The 17,270-nt window shown below is 45.4% G+C and overlaps 1 protein-coding gene across 3 annotated transcripts in view; it reads left to right on the top strand.

Moving 5' to 3' along the window:
- The window catches only part of LOC137372796 (peroxiredoxin-1-like), a 125,445-nt gene that overhangs the window by 54,887 nt on the left and 53,288 nt on the right, over positions 1 to 17,270 (top strand). For all 3 annotated transcript variants that reach the window (XM_068037059.1, XM_068037060.1, XM_068037058.1), the window contains one exon: positions 7,450 to 7,566. In XM_068037059.1, the coding sequence (XP_067893160.1) occupies positions 7,461 to 7,566 (106 nt within the window). In that variant the 5' untranslated portion in view covers positions 7,450 to 7,460. The remainder of the gene's footprint in view (positions 1 to 7,449; positions 7,567 to 17,270) is intronic.

The following is a 17,270-nucleotide window of genomic DNA, read 5'->3' as shown; positions in this document are numbered from 1 at the left end:
GCAGAAGAAGCCCTGGAGATCTGGGACACAGGCAGAGTCGTGAGTGTTGGGGTGGAGAGACTGGCACCTTATCTGAGTACTGTGTCTGTATGTTACCCTTTATCCTTCCATTCACTGAGCAAATATGCAGCAAGCTTTATGTTTTCAAGCTGCATTCTCAAGACAGTCACCTACAAATGTCCAGTTTCTATCTGCCATCCTAACTCTTGTCCCTTTTGTCTTTTATTTAGGTCCTAGACTGCAGAAGACACCTCGGAGGAGGACAGTCCTCCTGAGGATGCACCGTCAGCTGCTCCCTTTCTCCCAGGCACCAGATTGATCAATGACATGCTGCATAGGTTAGATAATGAGGCATGTAGTGAAATACATAGCACCTGTGAACAGCAGCAGGTACTGAGTGGCAGGGACACCTCAGAGAGAGTTCAGTGGAGGGTGTGGTCCTCTTCCAGCTCTGCTGAGGAGGACAGAGATGTGTACTTTGTTCCTCCAGCTGTGAAAAGAAAACTGTTGGCCTCATATTAGCAGTTACACAAGGTATCAGAAAACCTGCCAACGAATTTTACAACAATAGCTGAGTGCATGAAAGAGTCTGCTTCCATGGGTATGTAGTGTAGTGGTTATATTACAGAAATAATCCAAAGGCCTGGACTAATAATCCAGAGAATGTAGATTCATATCCCATCATGGCAGTTTAAGATTTCTAATTCACTTTGAAAAGTCTGGAATTTAAAAACTGATAGCAGAAAAAGTTTCCATGAAGCTGTTGGATTGTTGTAAAAATCCAATTGGCTCACTAAGCCATCCTTGTCCAGTCTGGCCTGTATGTGACTCAAATCCCACACCAACGTGGTTGACTTTACTGCCCTCTGAAGTGGCCTAGCAAGCCACTCAAGTTGTATCAGACTGCTACAAAGAAGAAGGCCCACCACCACCTCATCAGGGCAATTTGAGTTGGCCAATAATTAAAGACCACGTCAGTGACGCCTAGATCCTGAGAACAGTTTTTTAAATAAAGCCAATTCATGCATTCACACCTAACCTGAATTGCACAGATTCTTCTACCAGAGGCAATGGTCACATGGAAGGTGATCTTCCGAACAAAGAGCTTTCATTTACAGGAATCAAGATATGTTAAGTAGGAAATGACTGTGTTGATGCCCAGCTTGGAAGCATGTTTTTGGTGGACAATGATGTAGGAGTGGACTCTTGGGACCCACTTAGACATGTGGAAAACAAATCTCGTTGGCAAATGAACTATTAGAGAACTGTTTTTTAAACTTGAATCATAAAGGTAATGATATTTGCATTGAAGATGAATAGGGCGTGAATGTGATTCAATCCTTTGTTTATACATCAAAAAATAAATTCACAACTAATTGGAATTTTAAGGCAGTTTTGTTGAAATAAATGACAGAGTAGTACAGTACAGAAGGAGGCCACTTGGACCATTGTAGTTAGTGGAAGAAAACGCAGCATCCAATTTGTACAAAGCAAGTTCCCATAAACAGCAATGAGATAAATGATAATCTGTTTTTGATGGTGCTGGTTGTGGGATAAATGTTGGTCAGAACACAGAAAATCACCCCAATTTATCTTTGAATAATGCCATGGGATCTTTTACATCTTGCGGAGGGATTAGACAGAGCTGTGATTTAACTTTACATCCAAAACATGGCACTTCCAACATTACTGAAGTGAGATATTAGTTTAGATTATATGCTTAACAAGAATAACAACAAAGGCACATAATAAAGGTTGAGCTGGTTCTGTTTTTAGTGAAAAGTCACAGGATGACCTTCCTTTAAGCACGATCTCAGCACTATGATATGAAAGGTTTTTCCTTTGTGATCTTCCTGCTCTCGTACTTTGGTAAGCCCTATCCCTAAGTCTTCAGTTTGGGCTTTTTCAACCTCAGTGCAACGCCTTCAACTTGCACTGTTGAGATTTGTAAAAAATGTTTGGCTTTAATTATTAACTATTCTGATATCTCTATGCTTTCTTTTATTTTTGTGAGCTCTTTGTAATTGTACTTTGTTGGTTCTTCCTTTTTCAGTTGAAAAGGTATTTCTAATATAAACCTTTTTGGGAATTGAAGTCCTATTTAGATCAGATAACATGTTTTTGAATTGCTTCAACCACTGTAGTAAATACTCATGTACCCTTTCCTTTGCAGATGATCATATGTGTTTCAAGGCCTTACTGCCAAGCATAAATGGCAGTGAGAGTTGTCCTTTGTTTCTGTTGACTGAGACTATATTTGTTGATATAGCAGCAATTTGTTGAGATTGTCAGTGCACCCAGTTCCTACCAGGTCCGCTTTAGTTGCTGGGTATAACATGGCACTGAAATGCTTTGATTCTGTTAAAACACCTTTAACTAGCAGTCTAATTCATCTGCATCCTAAAACCTCAAATTCAACCTGAAAGCATTGTGATTCATGTCTTAAGACTGGACCTAGAAGATCTCTTAGCAGCTACTTAAAAAAAAGTCATGTTAATGAAATGTTTTTAGCTGAAATTACATTGGCATCAGCAGTTTGTTCCTACACCTCTTTTAAAGCAGTGCACAGAAGTTTGGGGATGAAAAAGAATATTTTTTCAAATAGTTACTGAAGAGGAAAATTCAAACATGTTGTTTAGTTACAGTGCATCAAATATGATGATGGCTTTTGAGATCTGTTTGCATAGGCTAAGGCAGGGGTCAGCAACCTTAACACGAAGAACCATTTTTAAAATTTAGTCAAAAACACAATATCTTAAGAACTGCAATGCTGTTACTTGAATGCACATAATAATGAAAAACAACATTTCAGCAACATTTTAAAGGTTTTACAAAAAGATTTGCAGATGATACAAAACTTGAGAGTATTGCGAACTGTGAGGAGGATAATGATAAACTTCAAGAGGACATAGACAGGCTGATGGAATGGGCAGACAAGTGGCAGATGAAATTTAATGCAGAGCAGTGCGAAGTGATTCATTTTCGTACGAAGAATGAGGAGAGGAAATATAAAATAAAGGATATCATTGTAAAGTGTGTGCAGGAGCAGAGGGTCCTTGGGGTATATGTGTATAAATTATTGAAGGTGGCAGGGCAGGTTGAGAAAGCAATTAATGAAGCATATGAGATTCTAGACTTTATAAATAGAAACATAGAGTACAAAAGTAAGAAAGTTGTGATAAACCTATATAAAAAAAACTGGTTTGGCCTCAACTGGAGTATTCTGGGCACCACACTTTAGGAAGTATGTGAAGGCGTTAGGGTGCAGAAACGATTCATGAGATTGGTTCCAGAGATGAGGAATTTCAGTTCTGTGGATAGATTGGAGAAGCTGGGGCTGTTCTCTTTGGAGGAGAAGATTGAGGAGTTTTGATAGCAGTTTTCAAAATCATGAGGGGTCTAGACTGAGCAGATAGGGAGAAACTGTTCCCATTGGTAGAAGGATCGAGAACCAGAGGACACCAATTTAAGGCGATTGGCAAAAGAAACAACAGCAACATGAAAAACCTTTTTACGCAGCAAGTGGTTAGCATCTGAAATGCACTGCTTGAGAGTGTGATGAAGGCAAATTCAATCCTGGGCTAAAAGGGAATTGGATAATTACCTGAACAGTAACAATTTGCAGGGCTACCGGGAAAAGGCAGGTTAGTGGGACTGGTTAGTTGCTCTTGCAGGGAGCCAGCATGGGCACAGCAGGCTGAATGGCCTGTGCTGTAACCATTCTGTGATTTGAATTATACTTTCTCATAAGTACAATGTTAATAAAAGTTTAAAAAAACAAAACAAGCCATTAATTAGCATCAAAATAGGGAATTTGAGACCTCAGTTTTAACTTTTATTAATTTCCAAAATATACTTTATTCATAAAAATCTGTAAAAAATACATTACCAAACAGTTTCAAACAGCACCAAGTCAAAAATTATAAACAGTGCAAAGGAGGTCCGTTTGCTTCAATACAATCATGAGTTGCCTCTCAACCCTTCCATTTCACATTTGTCGTGCCAGATACATTTTTACGTTTTACAGGAGACAAAATGTTTCCAATACAGTTCGAGGGGTTTCCCATGGATCCAGCCCCTCAGTTCAGCTTGGTGGGGGGACCTTGCACAGTGGTCTTTTCCCATTGAGCCTTTGCTGCGGCTGCCCCAAGCTTTAGTGCGTCCCTCAGCACGTAGTCCTGGACCTTGGAATGTGCCAGTCTGCAACATTCGGTTGTGGACAACTCTGCGCTGGAAGACCAGCAAGGTTCGGGCAGACCAAAGGGCGTCTTTCACCGAATTGATAGTCCTCCAGCAGCAGTTGATGTTTGTCTCGGTGTGCGTCCCTGGGAACAGCCCGTAGAGCACAGACTCCTGTGTTACAGAGCTGCTTGGGATGAACCTCGACAAAAACCGCTGCACCTCTTTCCACACCTGCTTTGCAAAGACACATTCCAGAAGGAGGTGGGCAACCGTCTCTTCCCCACCACAGCCACCGCGAGGGCATTGTGCGGAGGGGGTGAGACTTCGGGCGTGCAGGAAGGATCTGATGGGGAGGGCCCTTCTCACCACCAGCCAAGCTACGTCTTGGTGCTTGTTTGAAAGTTCTGGTGATGAGGCATTCCGCCAAATGACTGGCGGTCTGCTCGAGGAACCATCCGACAGGATCCCCCGTCTCCTTTTCCCGTAGGGCCTTGAGGACATTCCGTGCAGACCACTGCTTGATGGATCGGTGGTCCAAGGTGTTTTCCTGCAGAAACTGCTCCACGAAGGGTAGGTAGTACGGCACAGTCCAACTGGATGGAGCATTCCGCGGCAATGTGACCAGGCCCATCTCTCAGTTTTAACGTCTCATCCAAACAGCGCAGCTCTGATAGTGCAGTGCTTGTGCTGCACTAAAGCGGCAGCCTAGATTTTGTTCTCACATCTCTGGAACAGAAGTGAACTCACAACCTTTGCAAAATTATCTGGTGATTCTTCTCATTAGCTATGATTTGGACTTGGCTGTACACAAATTGGCTGCTGTTTTCCTATGTGACTGACTGCACTTCAAAAATGAATCCATCAGATGTCTTGTGGAATGTTTTAAGGCACTATGCAAATCTGTTAGTGATTAGAGGTAGTACATTTGCATGCTTTCAGCCCTGTAGTTTAGTTTAGAGATACAGCACTGAAACAGGCCCTTCGGCCCACCGAGTCTGTGCTGACCATCAACCACCCATTTTATACTAATCCTACACTAATTCCATATTCCTACCACATCCCCACCTGTCCCTATATTTCCCTACCTATACTAGGGGCAATTTATAATGGCCAATTTACCTATCAACCTGCAAGTCTTTGGCATGTGGGAGGAAACCGGAGCACCCGGAGGAAACCCACGCAGACACAGGGAGAACTTGCAAACTCCACACAGGCAGTACCCAGAATTGAACCTGGGTCGCTGGAGCTGTGAGGCTGCGGTGCTAACCACTGTGCCGCCCCAGCTATAATCTCATAGCCCTAAGCAACTCTCAAGACGATTGCCAGTGCCCACAAATTACCTTAATGGTGTCCCGCAGCAAATCTGGGTATATGCTATCAGACTAAAAGAATTGATTTATCTTCAATTTCCTTAACCCAGGGATCTGTATCCTGCAGCTGCAGAGCCGCATGCAGTTCATTAAGGACTCGTGCGGCTCCCGACTTTGATCACTCGACCGACCCCATTTTGATGCTAATTAAATGGCTTGTTTCATTTTTTTTAAGCTTTTATTAACAGGGTACTTGTGAGAAAGTATATTTCAAATCACACAATGGTTACAGCACAGAAGGAGGCCATTCAGCCTGTTGTGCCTGTGCTGGCTCCCTGCAAGAGCAACTCATCTAGTCTCACTCACTTGCCTTTTCCCAGTAGCCTTGCAAATTTTTGTTCTTCAGGTAATTATTCAATTCCCTTTTAGCCCACGATTGAATCTGCCTCCTTCACAATTTCAAGCATTGCATTCTGGATCCTAACTACTTGCTGCGTAAAAAGGTTTTCCATGTTGCCATTGTTTTTGCGATTCACCTTAAATTGGTGTCTTCTGGTTCTCGATCCTTCTACCAATAACATAAAAGATCCCCAGCACCATTTGAAGGATACGGAGCTTTTCCTGTGTCTTGGTCAACATTTTACCTCAACCAATACCTAAAATAGATATAAAAACAGAAAATTCTGGAAATATTCAGCAGATCTGGCAGCATCTGTGGAGAGAGAAACAGAGTTAACGTTTCCAGGCAATGACCTTTCATCAGAAGTGATGCTACCAGACCTGCTAGTGTTTCCAGCATTTTCTGTTTTTATTTCAGATTTCCAACATCCGGAGTATTTTGCTTTTGGTGGGCAGCCATAAAGGCGGGGCTAAAGTGTGGCAAGTCGAAGAGACTTAGGAGTTGGCAGGAAAAAAGACAGAAGCGCAAGGGGAGAGCCAACTACGTAACAGCCCCGACAACCAATTTTTTCTGCAGCACCTGTGGAAGAGTCTGTCACTCTAGTATTGGCCTTGAGAGCCACTCCAGGCGCTGCTACACAAACCACTGCCCACCTCCAGACGCTTACCCATTGACTCCCAAGACAAGGAGGCCAAAGAAGAAGATGCTACCAGACCTGCTAGTGTTTCCAGCATTTTCTGTTTTTATTTCAGATTTCCAGCATCCGGAGTATTTTGCTTTTGGCCTGAAACATAAGACTTAGTTGATGCTCTGATGTAGCGGTGTTCAGGAAATCCCAACATCTTTACAGACAGTGAAGTTCTTTTGAAATGTAGTCACTGTTACAATGTAGGAAACCTGACAGCACAGTTTCTCCTGTTCACTCAGGTCCCAAATTCTCTTTCTTCCTCACTACTTCGTCATCAGCTTACACTTTTAGCAACTTGCAATGCAACATATGTAAAATAACATGCAAATGCAAGTCTAATGGCAAACATCGTTAGATGATTGCTACAGCAAAATCATGGAAAATACGATTTTTGATAGTCCTGGTTGATATTTTGGCTAGGACATCAGGAGAATGTGCCATAGGATCTTTTATATCAGACAGAGCCTCCGTTTAATGTATCATTGGAAACAGCACCCCTGACCGTGCAGCACTTCCTCATTACTATAGTGAAGTGTCAGCCTCGATAATGTGTTGAAATTCTGGATTGGAATAGGCTGTGACATTTTCTGACTCAAATGCAGGAGTGAGGCCACTGAACCAAACTGGCATCTTAATATTCATCTGGCCAATTAGGCCATTTTCAAAAGTGCCTCTGTACAACTGGGCTATCAAACTCTTGCTGTTATTAATAGAAGGCTGAATTTCTGTGTTTAAATATTTGATGTGTATATTAAGACTATAACTTAGCTTACAAGATTTATACAGTAGACAATAAAGGTCCTACAATATTTCAAAGAATCTGCTAGATTAATAGGACAAGCTTACATTTTAAAAGTAATATTTTTCAGACTGATTCAGAATGACTGCTGGAAAAGCTACGATTGGGAAGCTAGCCCCTGATTTTGAAGCTACTGCTGTGATGCCTAATGGACAATTTGAGCAACTCAAACTGTCTAAGTACAGAGGTAAGAATAATGACAGGATTTTAATTAAAGTTAGAAAACGTTTACAAAGGATTAAAATTTTCTTAAGTTTTGTAATAATGGGAATTTTAACTTGACGAGGTGTTTTTATTCCCCAAAAATATACTTTATTCATAAAAAACTGTAAAAAAAAAATAAAAATTTACTAAACAGTTCAAAACAGCACCAAGTTGACATTCCGAAAAGTGCAAAGGAAATTAGTTTTGTTCAATATAGGAGTGAGTTGCCTTCCATTCCAAAACAGCTAAACCATATTCAGTGTATACAGCCCGAGGGGTTTTCCATGGGTCCAGCCCCTCAGTTCACTGTGGCGGGAGGACCTTACACAGTGGTCTTTCCCCATTGAGCCTTTTGCGGCAGCTGCCTCAAGCTTTAGTGCGTCCCTCAGCACGTAGTCCTGGACCTTGGAATGTGCCAGTCTGCAACACTTGGTCGTGGACAAATCTTTGCGCTGGAGGACCAGCAAGGTTCGGGCAGACCAAAGAATGTCTAACACCGAATTGATGGTCCTTCAACAGCAGTTATGTTTATCTCAGTATGTGTCCCTGGGAACAGCCCGTAGAGCACAGACTCCTGTGTTACAGAGCTGCTTGGGATGAACCTTGACAAAAACCACTGCATCTCTTTCCACACCTGCTTTGCAAAGACACATTCCAGAAGGAGGTGGGCAACTGTCTCTTCCCCACCACAGCCACTTCGAGGGCAGTGTGCGGAGGGGGTGAGACTCCTGGCATGGAGGAAGGATCTGATGGGGAGGGCCCTTCTCACCACCAGCCAAGCTACGTCTTGGTGCTTGTTTGAAAGTTCTGGTGATGAGGCACTCTGCCAAATGACTTTGGCAGTCTGCTTGGGGAACCATTCAACAGGATCCACCATCTTCTTATCACTTAGGGCCTTGAGGACATTCCATGCAGACCACTGCTTGGTGGTCAAAGGTCTTTTTCCGCACAAACCTTTCCAGGAAGGATAGGTGGGACGGCATGGTCCAACTGGATGGAGTGTTCTGCGGCAATGTGACCAGACCCATCCTTCGCAACACCGGGGACAGTTAGAACCTCAGCATGTACTGGGGCTCTACGCACAGCTCGATGCAGCCGCACACGAAGTTGGTCATCAGGATCAGGATGATGTTGGGTCATTTTTTCCGCCCTTATCCAGAGGTTTGAATATTGTGTCCCTCCGGACACGGTCCATTCTGCATCTCCAGATAAAGCGGAAAATGGCTTGGGTGATCACCACGGCGCAGGAGTGGGGTATGGCCAGACCTGTGCCACACACAGCAACAACGTGATTGTCTTGCACCTGATGACCAGGTTCTTATCCACAGTGGAAGAGAACACTGTTCCCATATGCTCAGTTTATAGTGTACGCTGGCAGCTCGCTCCTTCGAGGTTTTGGTGCACGCCCTGGCCCTTCCGAACCATATCCCTAGCACCTTCAGGTAGTCTGACCTGACGGTGAAGGGGACAAAGGATCGGTCGGCCGAGTTTCCAAAGAGCGTGGCCTCGCTCTTGCCGTGGTTAACTTTGGCTCCTGAGGCCAATTTGAACTGGTCGCAGATGCTCATCAGTCTGCGAACGGATAGCGGATCTGAGCAGAAGATGGCGATGCCGTCCATGTTCAGGGAGGCTTCGACTTGAGTGCCTCCACTGCCTAGGATTGTCACCCCTGTTATGCCTGCATCCTTCCTAATGGACTCAGCAAAAGGTTCGATACAGCAAACAAACAAGACAGGATAGAGAGGACAGCCCTCTCTGACTCCAGATTGGATCGGGAAACTTTCTGATTCCCACCCATTGAATGAGACTGCGCTACTGATGTTTGTGCAGAGCAGTTGGATCCAATTGCGGATTCCCTCCCCAAACCCCATTTCGGAGAGCATGTCCATCATGTATGTGTGCGATATTGTGTCAAAAGCCTTCTCCTGGTTCAAGCTGACGAGGCAGATGTCCATCCTCCTGTCCCGTACATAGGCAATTGTATCCCTGAGTAGCGCAAAACTATCAGAGATCTTCCTGCCAGGTACAGTACAGGTGTGGTCAGGGTGAATCACCAACTCCAGAGCAGACTTGACCTGACTGGCGATGACTTTGGACAGAATCTTGTAGTCAACATTAAGCAGTGAGATGGGCCGCCAATTTCTGATTTCTGCCCTCTCCCCCTTCCGCTTGTAGATGAGGGTGATGATGCCTTTCCTCATGGATTCTGACATGCTGCTGGCCAGAAGCATACTCTCGTACACTTCCAGCAGGTCTGGGCCGATCCAGTCGCACAGAGTCGGATACAACTCAACCAGTAAGCCGTCGCTTCCGGGAGTTTTACTCCTCTCGAAGGATCTGACGGTGTTTGTCAGCTCATCCAAGACCTCTGTGATAGATGACAGGGAGGACTGGGAGGCCGTGCTGTCCATGGGCCTCACGTCGTACAGCCCAGCATAAAAAGATTTGCTGATCCTTAGCATGTCGGACTGCAAAGACGTTACCGAGCCATCTTCTTCCTTCAGGCTGCTGATCACAGAGCTGTCTCTGTGTACCTTTTGGAAGAAGAAACGCGAGCACATCTCATCCTGCTCGACAGAGCGTACTCTGGACCAGAAGATGATCTTGGAAGCCTCTGTGACAAAGAGCGAGACCTGCTGGCTCTTCACTTCTTGGAGATCCTCCTTAACCTCAACCCCCATTGACTGCAGCCGGAGCAGATTTTGCATTCTTTTCTGGAGTCGGGATATTTCCCTCTGACTCTCTCCCTCACCCTCTGAACACCTTTGGAGATAAAGAACCTCTTGATGTTCTCCTTGATGTCTTCCCACCAGTGAACTGGAGACTCAAAGAAGGGTTTCATGGTTCTCCAACCTTTGTAATCCCTTTTGAGTTCCTCAACGTTCTCTGGGATTAGCAGTGTAGCATTGAGCTTCCATGTCCCCTCGCCAACCTGCTGGTCATTCTGTAAGTGATAGTAGGTCAGTAAGAGGCAGTGGTCAGAGAAGAGCACCGGCTTGACGTCGGTGGATCTGACCATGACAGCACGGGATACAAACAGGAAGTCAATCCTGGAACAGGCAGACCCGTCCGATCTTGACCAGGTGTATCTACACTGCGCTCCGTCTGCAGGTTGCTGAAGACATCGTGCAGCTTGGCATCTTTTATTGTTTCCATTAGGAATCTGGACGTAACGTCCAGTTTGCTGTTGTCACTGCTGGATCGTCCAGCTGCAGCAATGATGCAGTTGAAGTCACCGCCTAGAATGACCGGCCAGGACGTCGCCAGCAGCAGTGGGAGCTGTTGGAAGACGGTCAGCCGCTGGCTGCATTGAACTGGGGCATACACATTGATCAGCCGAGTGGAGTATTGTTGTACATTACATCTGCTACGAGGAGGCGACTGCCCACCCACTGTTTAACTTCGGAGATGGTGAAGTTGCCTTCGTGCAGCAGAATACCCAGGTCGGAGGAACAGGAATCATTTCCCCCAACCAGATCGATGGCCCGTGGGACCACCATCGCAACCATTGCCTGTAGGCACTGAGGTGCGGAATTCCACACTCCTGCGGAAACAGCAGGACGGCTTTGACCTTGGCGAGGTAGTCCAAGGTCGAAACACGTTGCGTAGTGGATTTAACGCTACGCATGTTAATCGAAGCAATCTTTATACCCATTTTTAAAGTTGGGTATTGTTTCCCACACCAGGAGTCCTCGCTAGTCCCAGTCCTTGGGTATGTTCCTGCATACCCATAGTGTACACCAGTTGTTTCACATTCGTTGGGCTCAGAAACCCCTCCTGGTTACTCTTGGGGGGTTTGTTCCGCTGGGATGACATCGGGGGGGATCTTGTAGGCAGCAAGGCTTGGGCTGTCCTCTGCTGGCGGTGTCTTTTCCCTCTCTTAACTTGACAAAGTGGGGTTTTTTTCAAAAATATACTTTATTCATAAAAATCTATAAAAAATACATTACAAAACAGTTCAAAACAGCACCAACTTGACATTCCAAAAAGTGTAAAGGAAATAAGTTTTCTTCAATCCAGGAGTTAGTTGCCTCGCAACCCTTCCATTCCATTTTACCTGCCATGTACATTTTACAGCAAAACCATATTCGGTGTATACAGCCCAAGGGGTATTCCATGGGTCCAACCCCTCAGTTCACTTTGGTAGGAGGACCTTACACAGTGGTATTTCCCCATTGAGTCTTTGCAGTGGCTGCTCCAAGCTTTAGTGCATCCCTCAGCACGTAGTCCTGGACCTTGGAATGTGCCAGTCTGCAACACTCGGTCATGGACAACTCTTTGCGCTGGAAGACCAGCAAGTTTCAGGCAGACCAAAGAGTGTCTTTCACCGAATTGATGGTCCTCCAACAGCAGTTGATGTTTATCTCAGTGTATGTCCTTGGGAACAGCCCGTAGAGCACAGACTCCTGTGTTACAGAGCTGCTTGGGATGAACCTCGACAAAAACCACTGCATCTCTTTCCACACCTGCTTTGCAAAGACACCTTCCAGAAGGAGGTGGGCAACTGTCTCTTCCCCACCGCAGCCACCTTGAGGGTGAGCAGACAGCTAGTTAAAAGGGCTGAAATTCCTGACATGCTGGGAAACCAGCAGCTATTTGCCAACTTCTGCCCTTAACCTCACTGCAACCTGCAGCGTGTGGGAAACACCCATGGGACAGATGAATGGGTTGGCAATTTATAGGGCAGAGGGTGGGTTCAGATATAGATGTGGGGGGGGGGGGGGCGGTTTAAATCCCTGAAAAATGCTGGCGTGTTGGAAACCCGACATGATCTTGCTCAATTCTGTTCCAGAATGTGTGGGAAAACTCCGTGAAGTTGTAGGGTCTGTCATTTAAATGTGGAACTATCCAATTAATTGTGCTTTTAACTCAAAGTGCTGGCTGTAACAGCCAGCGTATCTATTGCCCGAGCTGTGGAACTTACCCGAGTCAACAAGGTGCGAGCACAGCGGGGTCAATGAATCTGACAGGCTGGAAAGCCTTTAAAGAGTGAAACTTCATAGCTGCCTCCCTGCCTTTGAGAGTGTGCTTTCACTTTTTTACAGGTGATTTCCAACATTTTGGAAGTCACTTCACCTAACTTCAACTTTGTCCACTTTGATCTGCACTTCCCTGCTGTCAGCCTTCACTGCAACATGGGAGCAGCATGTGCAGCTATACTGTGCGCCTCTGATGAGGGAAAAGAGGAACAACCATATCAACACCAATAGCAGGAGCAGGAGCAACAACACCAACAGCAGGAGGAGCAACAACAGCAGCTGCTTTCGCCTCAGGCACAGGACAGTGGACACGGACACAGTCCAGCTTGAAGGAGGTGATACCTCCAGCATAGGGTATTGTTACGACCGAAGCGGGAGGAGTGCACTGTCTTCCTCTAGTTCCACTTCTCCACAGGTCACAACATATATTTAAATATTTACCCAGTTACCGATATGGCTAATTATGTACTCTATTTTTATTTCAGAATAAAATCCACCAACCAAGTTTCTTTAATAAGTGACAAAATTATCAGTTTGTTATAAAACACGACATAACCAGTAATGAAGCAAATCAGTAACACACAGAGTGACGTATGAAAGTTCCTTTTTACCTTAGCGCCTCACACACACACACAGAGTACTGGAAAAAATAGAGATTTTCTCTTGAGAGCTTTGTTAAAAAAAAATACTTTGCCATATACTTGTTAATTCTTGAAGAAAAAAGAGAAGATATGGAAAATGTCAGTTGTCCCTTTTTAGTTTGGCATCCCAAAAGTGCATAGATAGCTGTCACTGGGATCTTTATAAAACAGTTCTTTTCAGGTGACGTTTAAGATCAGTTTGGCTGGCGTTTCAGGAGAAATGCAACAACAGGGGTTTCTGGCAGGCTTTTCAGGAGAAATGCAACATCAGTTTATTTATTACACTTGATTATCAGGAAGTTTGCAAAGAGATGGAAGAGGGTGCTGCTGTCTTGGCTGGTTTTCTCCAACTGCCTTCAAAACAGTTCACACCCCAACACACTGTCCAAAGCGAAACCAAAAACAATATCTCAAGAATCAAGCCTCCTGACCTCTCTAAATCTTGACCTGTCACTTCTCTGTAAGACAAAAAGCCGCAGGTGGGTATTTATCTGAAGACAGGTAACTTCCAGTAAATGTTTTCAAACAAGACCTCTCAGTGTCTTTTCATTGACCCCAGCGAAAAATAAACATCCATGGAATCCTTTTCAGTTTTCCCAAATAAAATAATGCCCATAATTTTAAAATACATGAGTCCTCAAAAAATGCTTAGCAAATAATATAGAAGCACAGTCATAACACCTCCATCGTTGGAGGAATGAAACACAAAGAGTGGGGAAAAAACAGAAAATGAAAAATACGGTAAAACACATTTTCACATTCATACTCATTCACTCTTTACCTGTAGCTAATAAGGTTCTGCTTTGTACCATCTTTGCACTCAGATAACTCAAAGCAAAGTTAAACCCTAGACAAAGCATCCACAATCACATTTTTTCCCCACAATGTAGATAATCTTTAAGTGATAAGGTTGCAATAGTAAATTCCATCGGAATAGTCTGACATTCTGGTTTTTGAATTTTTCTACAAAGGCTAGGGAATTATGATCAGTATATACCAGTGTCTCTCTGGAGTCGTGGTGGACATAGAACTCAAAATGCTTAAGAGCCAGTTCTTATGTAACAGTTGTGGATAAGAAATTCTGCTAGTGTTGATGCGAGGGCGGCCCTTCTGCTCGGAGTGATGTAGCTTCTTTGGTTTGAGTCTAACTTTGCTGCACACCAGGGAGTGGTTGGTGTCGCAGTCTGCACTGTGGAAGCTGCGTGTGATTTGAACGCTGTTTAAAGAGGCTCGCCTTGTGACGATGAGGTCCAGCTGGTGCCAACGATGTGATCTTGGGTGCCTCCAAGAAACCTGGTGACAGGGTTTAGTATGAAAGAACGATTTGGTGACTCAGAGGTTGTGCTAGGTACACAACTCAAGCTGTTCAAGCTTTGTACCATCATCCAGATCCACAAGGTAAAGAGTGGGCCTCAGCCTGGCTGGGTGAATTCCATAAATCGGGCATCTGGCTGAAAAACCTGAGCTTTGTCACTCAAGCCTGTTGTCAATTTAGAGCAGAGAGGATGGAAGCTAGGGCAGTTGCATGCTCCTCTTGCAGGATGTGGGAGGTAAGGGTCACCACTTGTGTCCCTGCTGACTTCACCTATGAGAAGTGCACCCAACTCCAGCTCCTCACAGACCGCGTTAGGGAACGGGAGCTGGAGCTGGATGAACTTCGGAGCATGCGGGAGGCTGAGGGGGTGATAGAGAGCAGTTATTAGGGAAGTACTGACACCTGAGTCACAGGATAAAGGTAGCTGGGTGACCGTCAGGGGAGGGAAAGGGAATAGGCGCACAGTGCAGGGATCCCCTGTGGCCGTTCCCCTCAATAATATGTATACCGTTTTGGATAAGGTTGGGGGGGGGGTGGACCTACCGGGGGAAAGCCACAGCGGCCAGGTCTCTGGCACTGAGCCTGGCTCTGCGACTCAGAAGGGAAGGGGGGAGAATAGGAGAGCAATAGTGATGGGAGATTCAATGGTTAGAGGAACAGACAGGAGATTCTGTGGTCGCGAACGAGACTCCCGGATGGTATGTTGCCTCCCGGGTGCCAGGGTCAGGGATGTCTCAGATTGAGTCTACCGGATTCTTAAGGGGGAGGGGGAGCAGCCAGAAGTCGTGGTACACATCGGTACCAATGACATAGCTAGGAAAAGGGATGAGGACCTGAAAAGCGAATATAGGGAGTTAGGTTGGAAGCTAAAAGGCAGGACGAGCAGAGTAGTAATCTCAGGATTGATACCGGTGCCACGTGCTAATGAGGCTAGAAACAGAGAGCGAGTGCAGCTGAACACGTGGCTACAGAGCTGGTGTAGGAGGGAAGGCTTCAGATATATGGATCATTGGGATACCTTCTGGGGAAGGTGGGACCTGTACAAGAAGGACGGGTTGCATCTGAACTGGAGGGGCACCAATATCCTGGGTAGGAGGTTTGCTAGAGCTCTTCAGGAGGGTTTAAACTAGTTTGGCAGGGGGATGGGAACCGGAGCTACAGATCAGTGAATGGGGTAGCTGTTGAACAGGCAGATACAGAGTGCAGAGAGTCTGTGAGGAAGGTTAGACAGTTGACAGGGCAAAGTTGCAGCCAGTATGATGGGTTGAGGTGTGTCTATTTTAACACAAGAAGTGTCAGGAATAAGGGTGATGAACTTAGAGCATGGATCAGTATTTGGAGCTACGATGTTGTGGCCATTACGGAGACTTGGATATCACAGGGGCAGGAATGGATGTTGGATGTTCCGGGGTTTAGATGTTTCAAAAGGAATAGGGAGGGAGGTAAAAGAGGAGGGGGAGTGGCATTATTAATCAGGGATAGTATCACAGCTGCAGAAAGGGAGGTCGTCAAGGAGGGTTTGTCAACTGAGTCATTATGGGTGGACGTCAGAAACAGGAAAGGAGCAGTCACTTTATTGGGAGTTTTCTATAGACCCCCCAATAGCAACAGAGACACGGAGGAACAGATTGGGAGGCAGATTTTGGAAAGGTGCAGAAGTAACAGGGTTGTTGTCATGGGTGACTTCAACTTCCCTAATATTGATTGGAACCTCCTTAGTGCAAATAGTTTGGATGGACCAGTTTTTGTCAGTTGTGTCCAGGAAGGTTTCCTGACTCAATATGTAGATAGGCCGACTAGAGGGGAGGCTATGTTGGATTTGGTGCTTGGCAACGAACCAGGCCAGGTGGCAGATCTCTCGGTGGGAGAGCATTTCGGTGATAGTGATCACAACTCCCTGACCTTTACTATAGTCATGGAGCGGGACAGGAGCAGACGGGATGGGAAAATATTTAATTGGGGGACGGGGAATTACAATGTTATTAGGCAGGAACTGGGGAGCATAAATTGGGAACAGATGTTCTCAGGAAAATGCACGACAGAAATATGGAGGTTATTTAGGGAGCACTTGCTGCGACTGCTGGATAGGTTTGTCCCGATGAGGCAGGGAAGGGATGGTAAGGTGAAGGAACCTTGGATGACAAGAGATGTGGAACAGCTAGTCAAGAGGAAGAAGGAAGCTTACTTAAGGTTGAGGAAGCAAGGATCAGACAGGGCTCCAGAGGGTTACAAGATAGCCAGGAAGGAACTGAAGAATGGACTTAGGAGAGCTAGAAGGGGACATGAAAAAGTCTTGGCGGGTAGGATTAAGGAAAATCCCAAGGTGTTCTACACTTATGTGAGGAACAAGAGGATGGCCAGAGTGAGGGTAGGGCCGATCAGGGATAGTGGAGGGAACTTGTGCCTGGAGTCGGAGGAGGTAGGGGAGGTCCTAAATGAATACTTTGCTTCAGTATTCACTAGTGAGAGAGACCTGGTCGTTTGTGAGGACAGCGTGAAACAGGCTGATATGCTCGAACAGGTTGATGTTAAGAGGGAGGATGTGCTGGAAATTTTGAAAGACATGAGGACAGATAAGTCCCCGGGGCCAGACGGGATATACCCAAGGATATTAAGGGAAGCGAGGGAAGAGATTGCTGCGACTTTGGCGATGATCTTTGCGTCCTCACTGTCCACTGGAGTAGTACCAGAAGATTGGAGGGTGGCAAATGTTATTCCCTTGTTCAAGAAAGGGAATAAGGATAACCCTGGG

Source organism: Heterodontus francisci, chromosome 8, assembly GCF_036365525.1.
Source record: "Heterodontus francisci isolate sHetFra1 chromosome 8, sHetFra1.hap1, whole genome shotgun sequence".
Classification (NCBI taxonomy): Eukaryota; Metazoa; Chordata; class Chondrichthyes; order Heterodontiformes; family Heterodontidae; genus Heterodontus; species Heterodontus francisci.
This window is presented reverse-complemented; position numbering and strand designations above follow the sequence as displayed.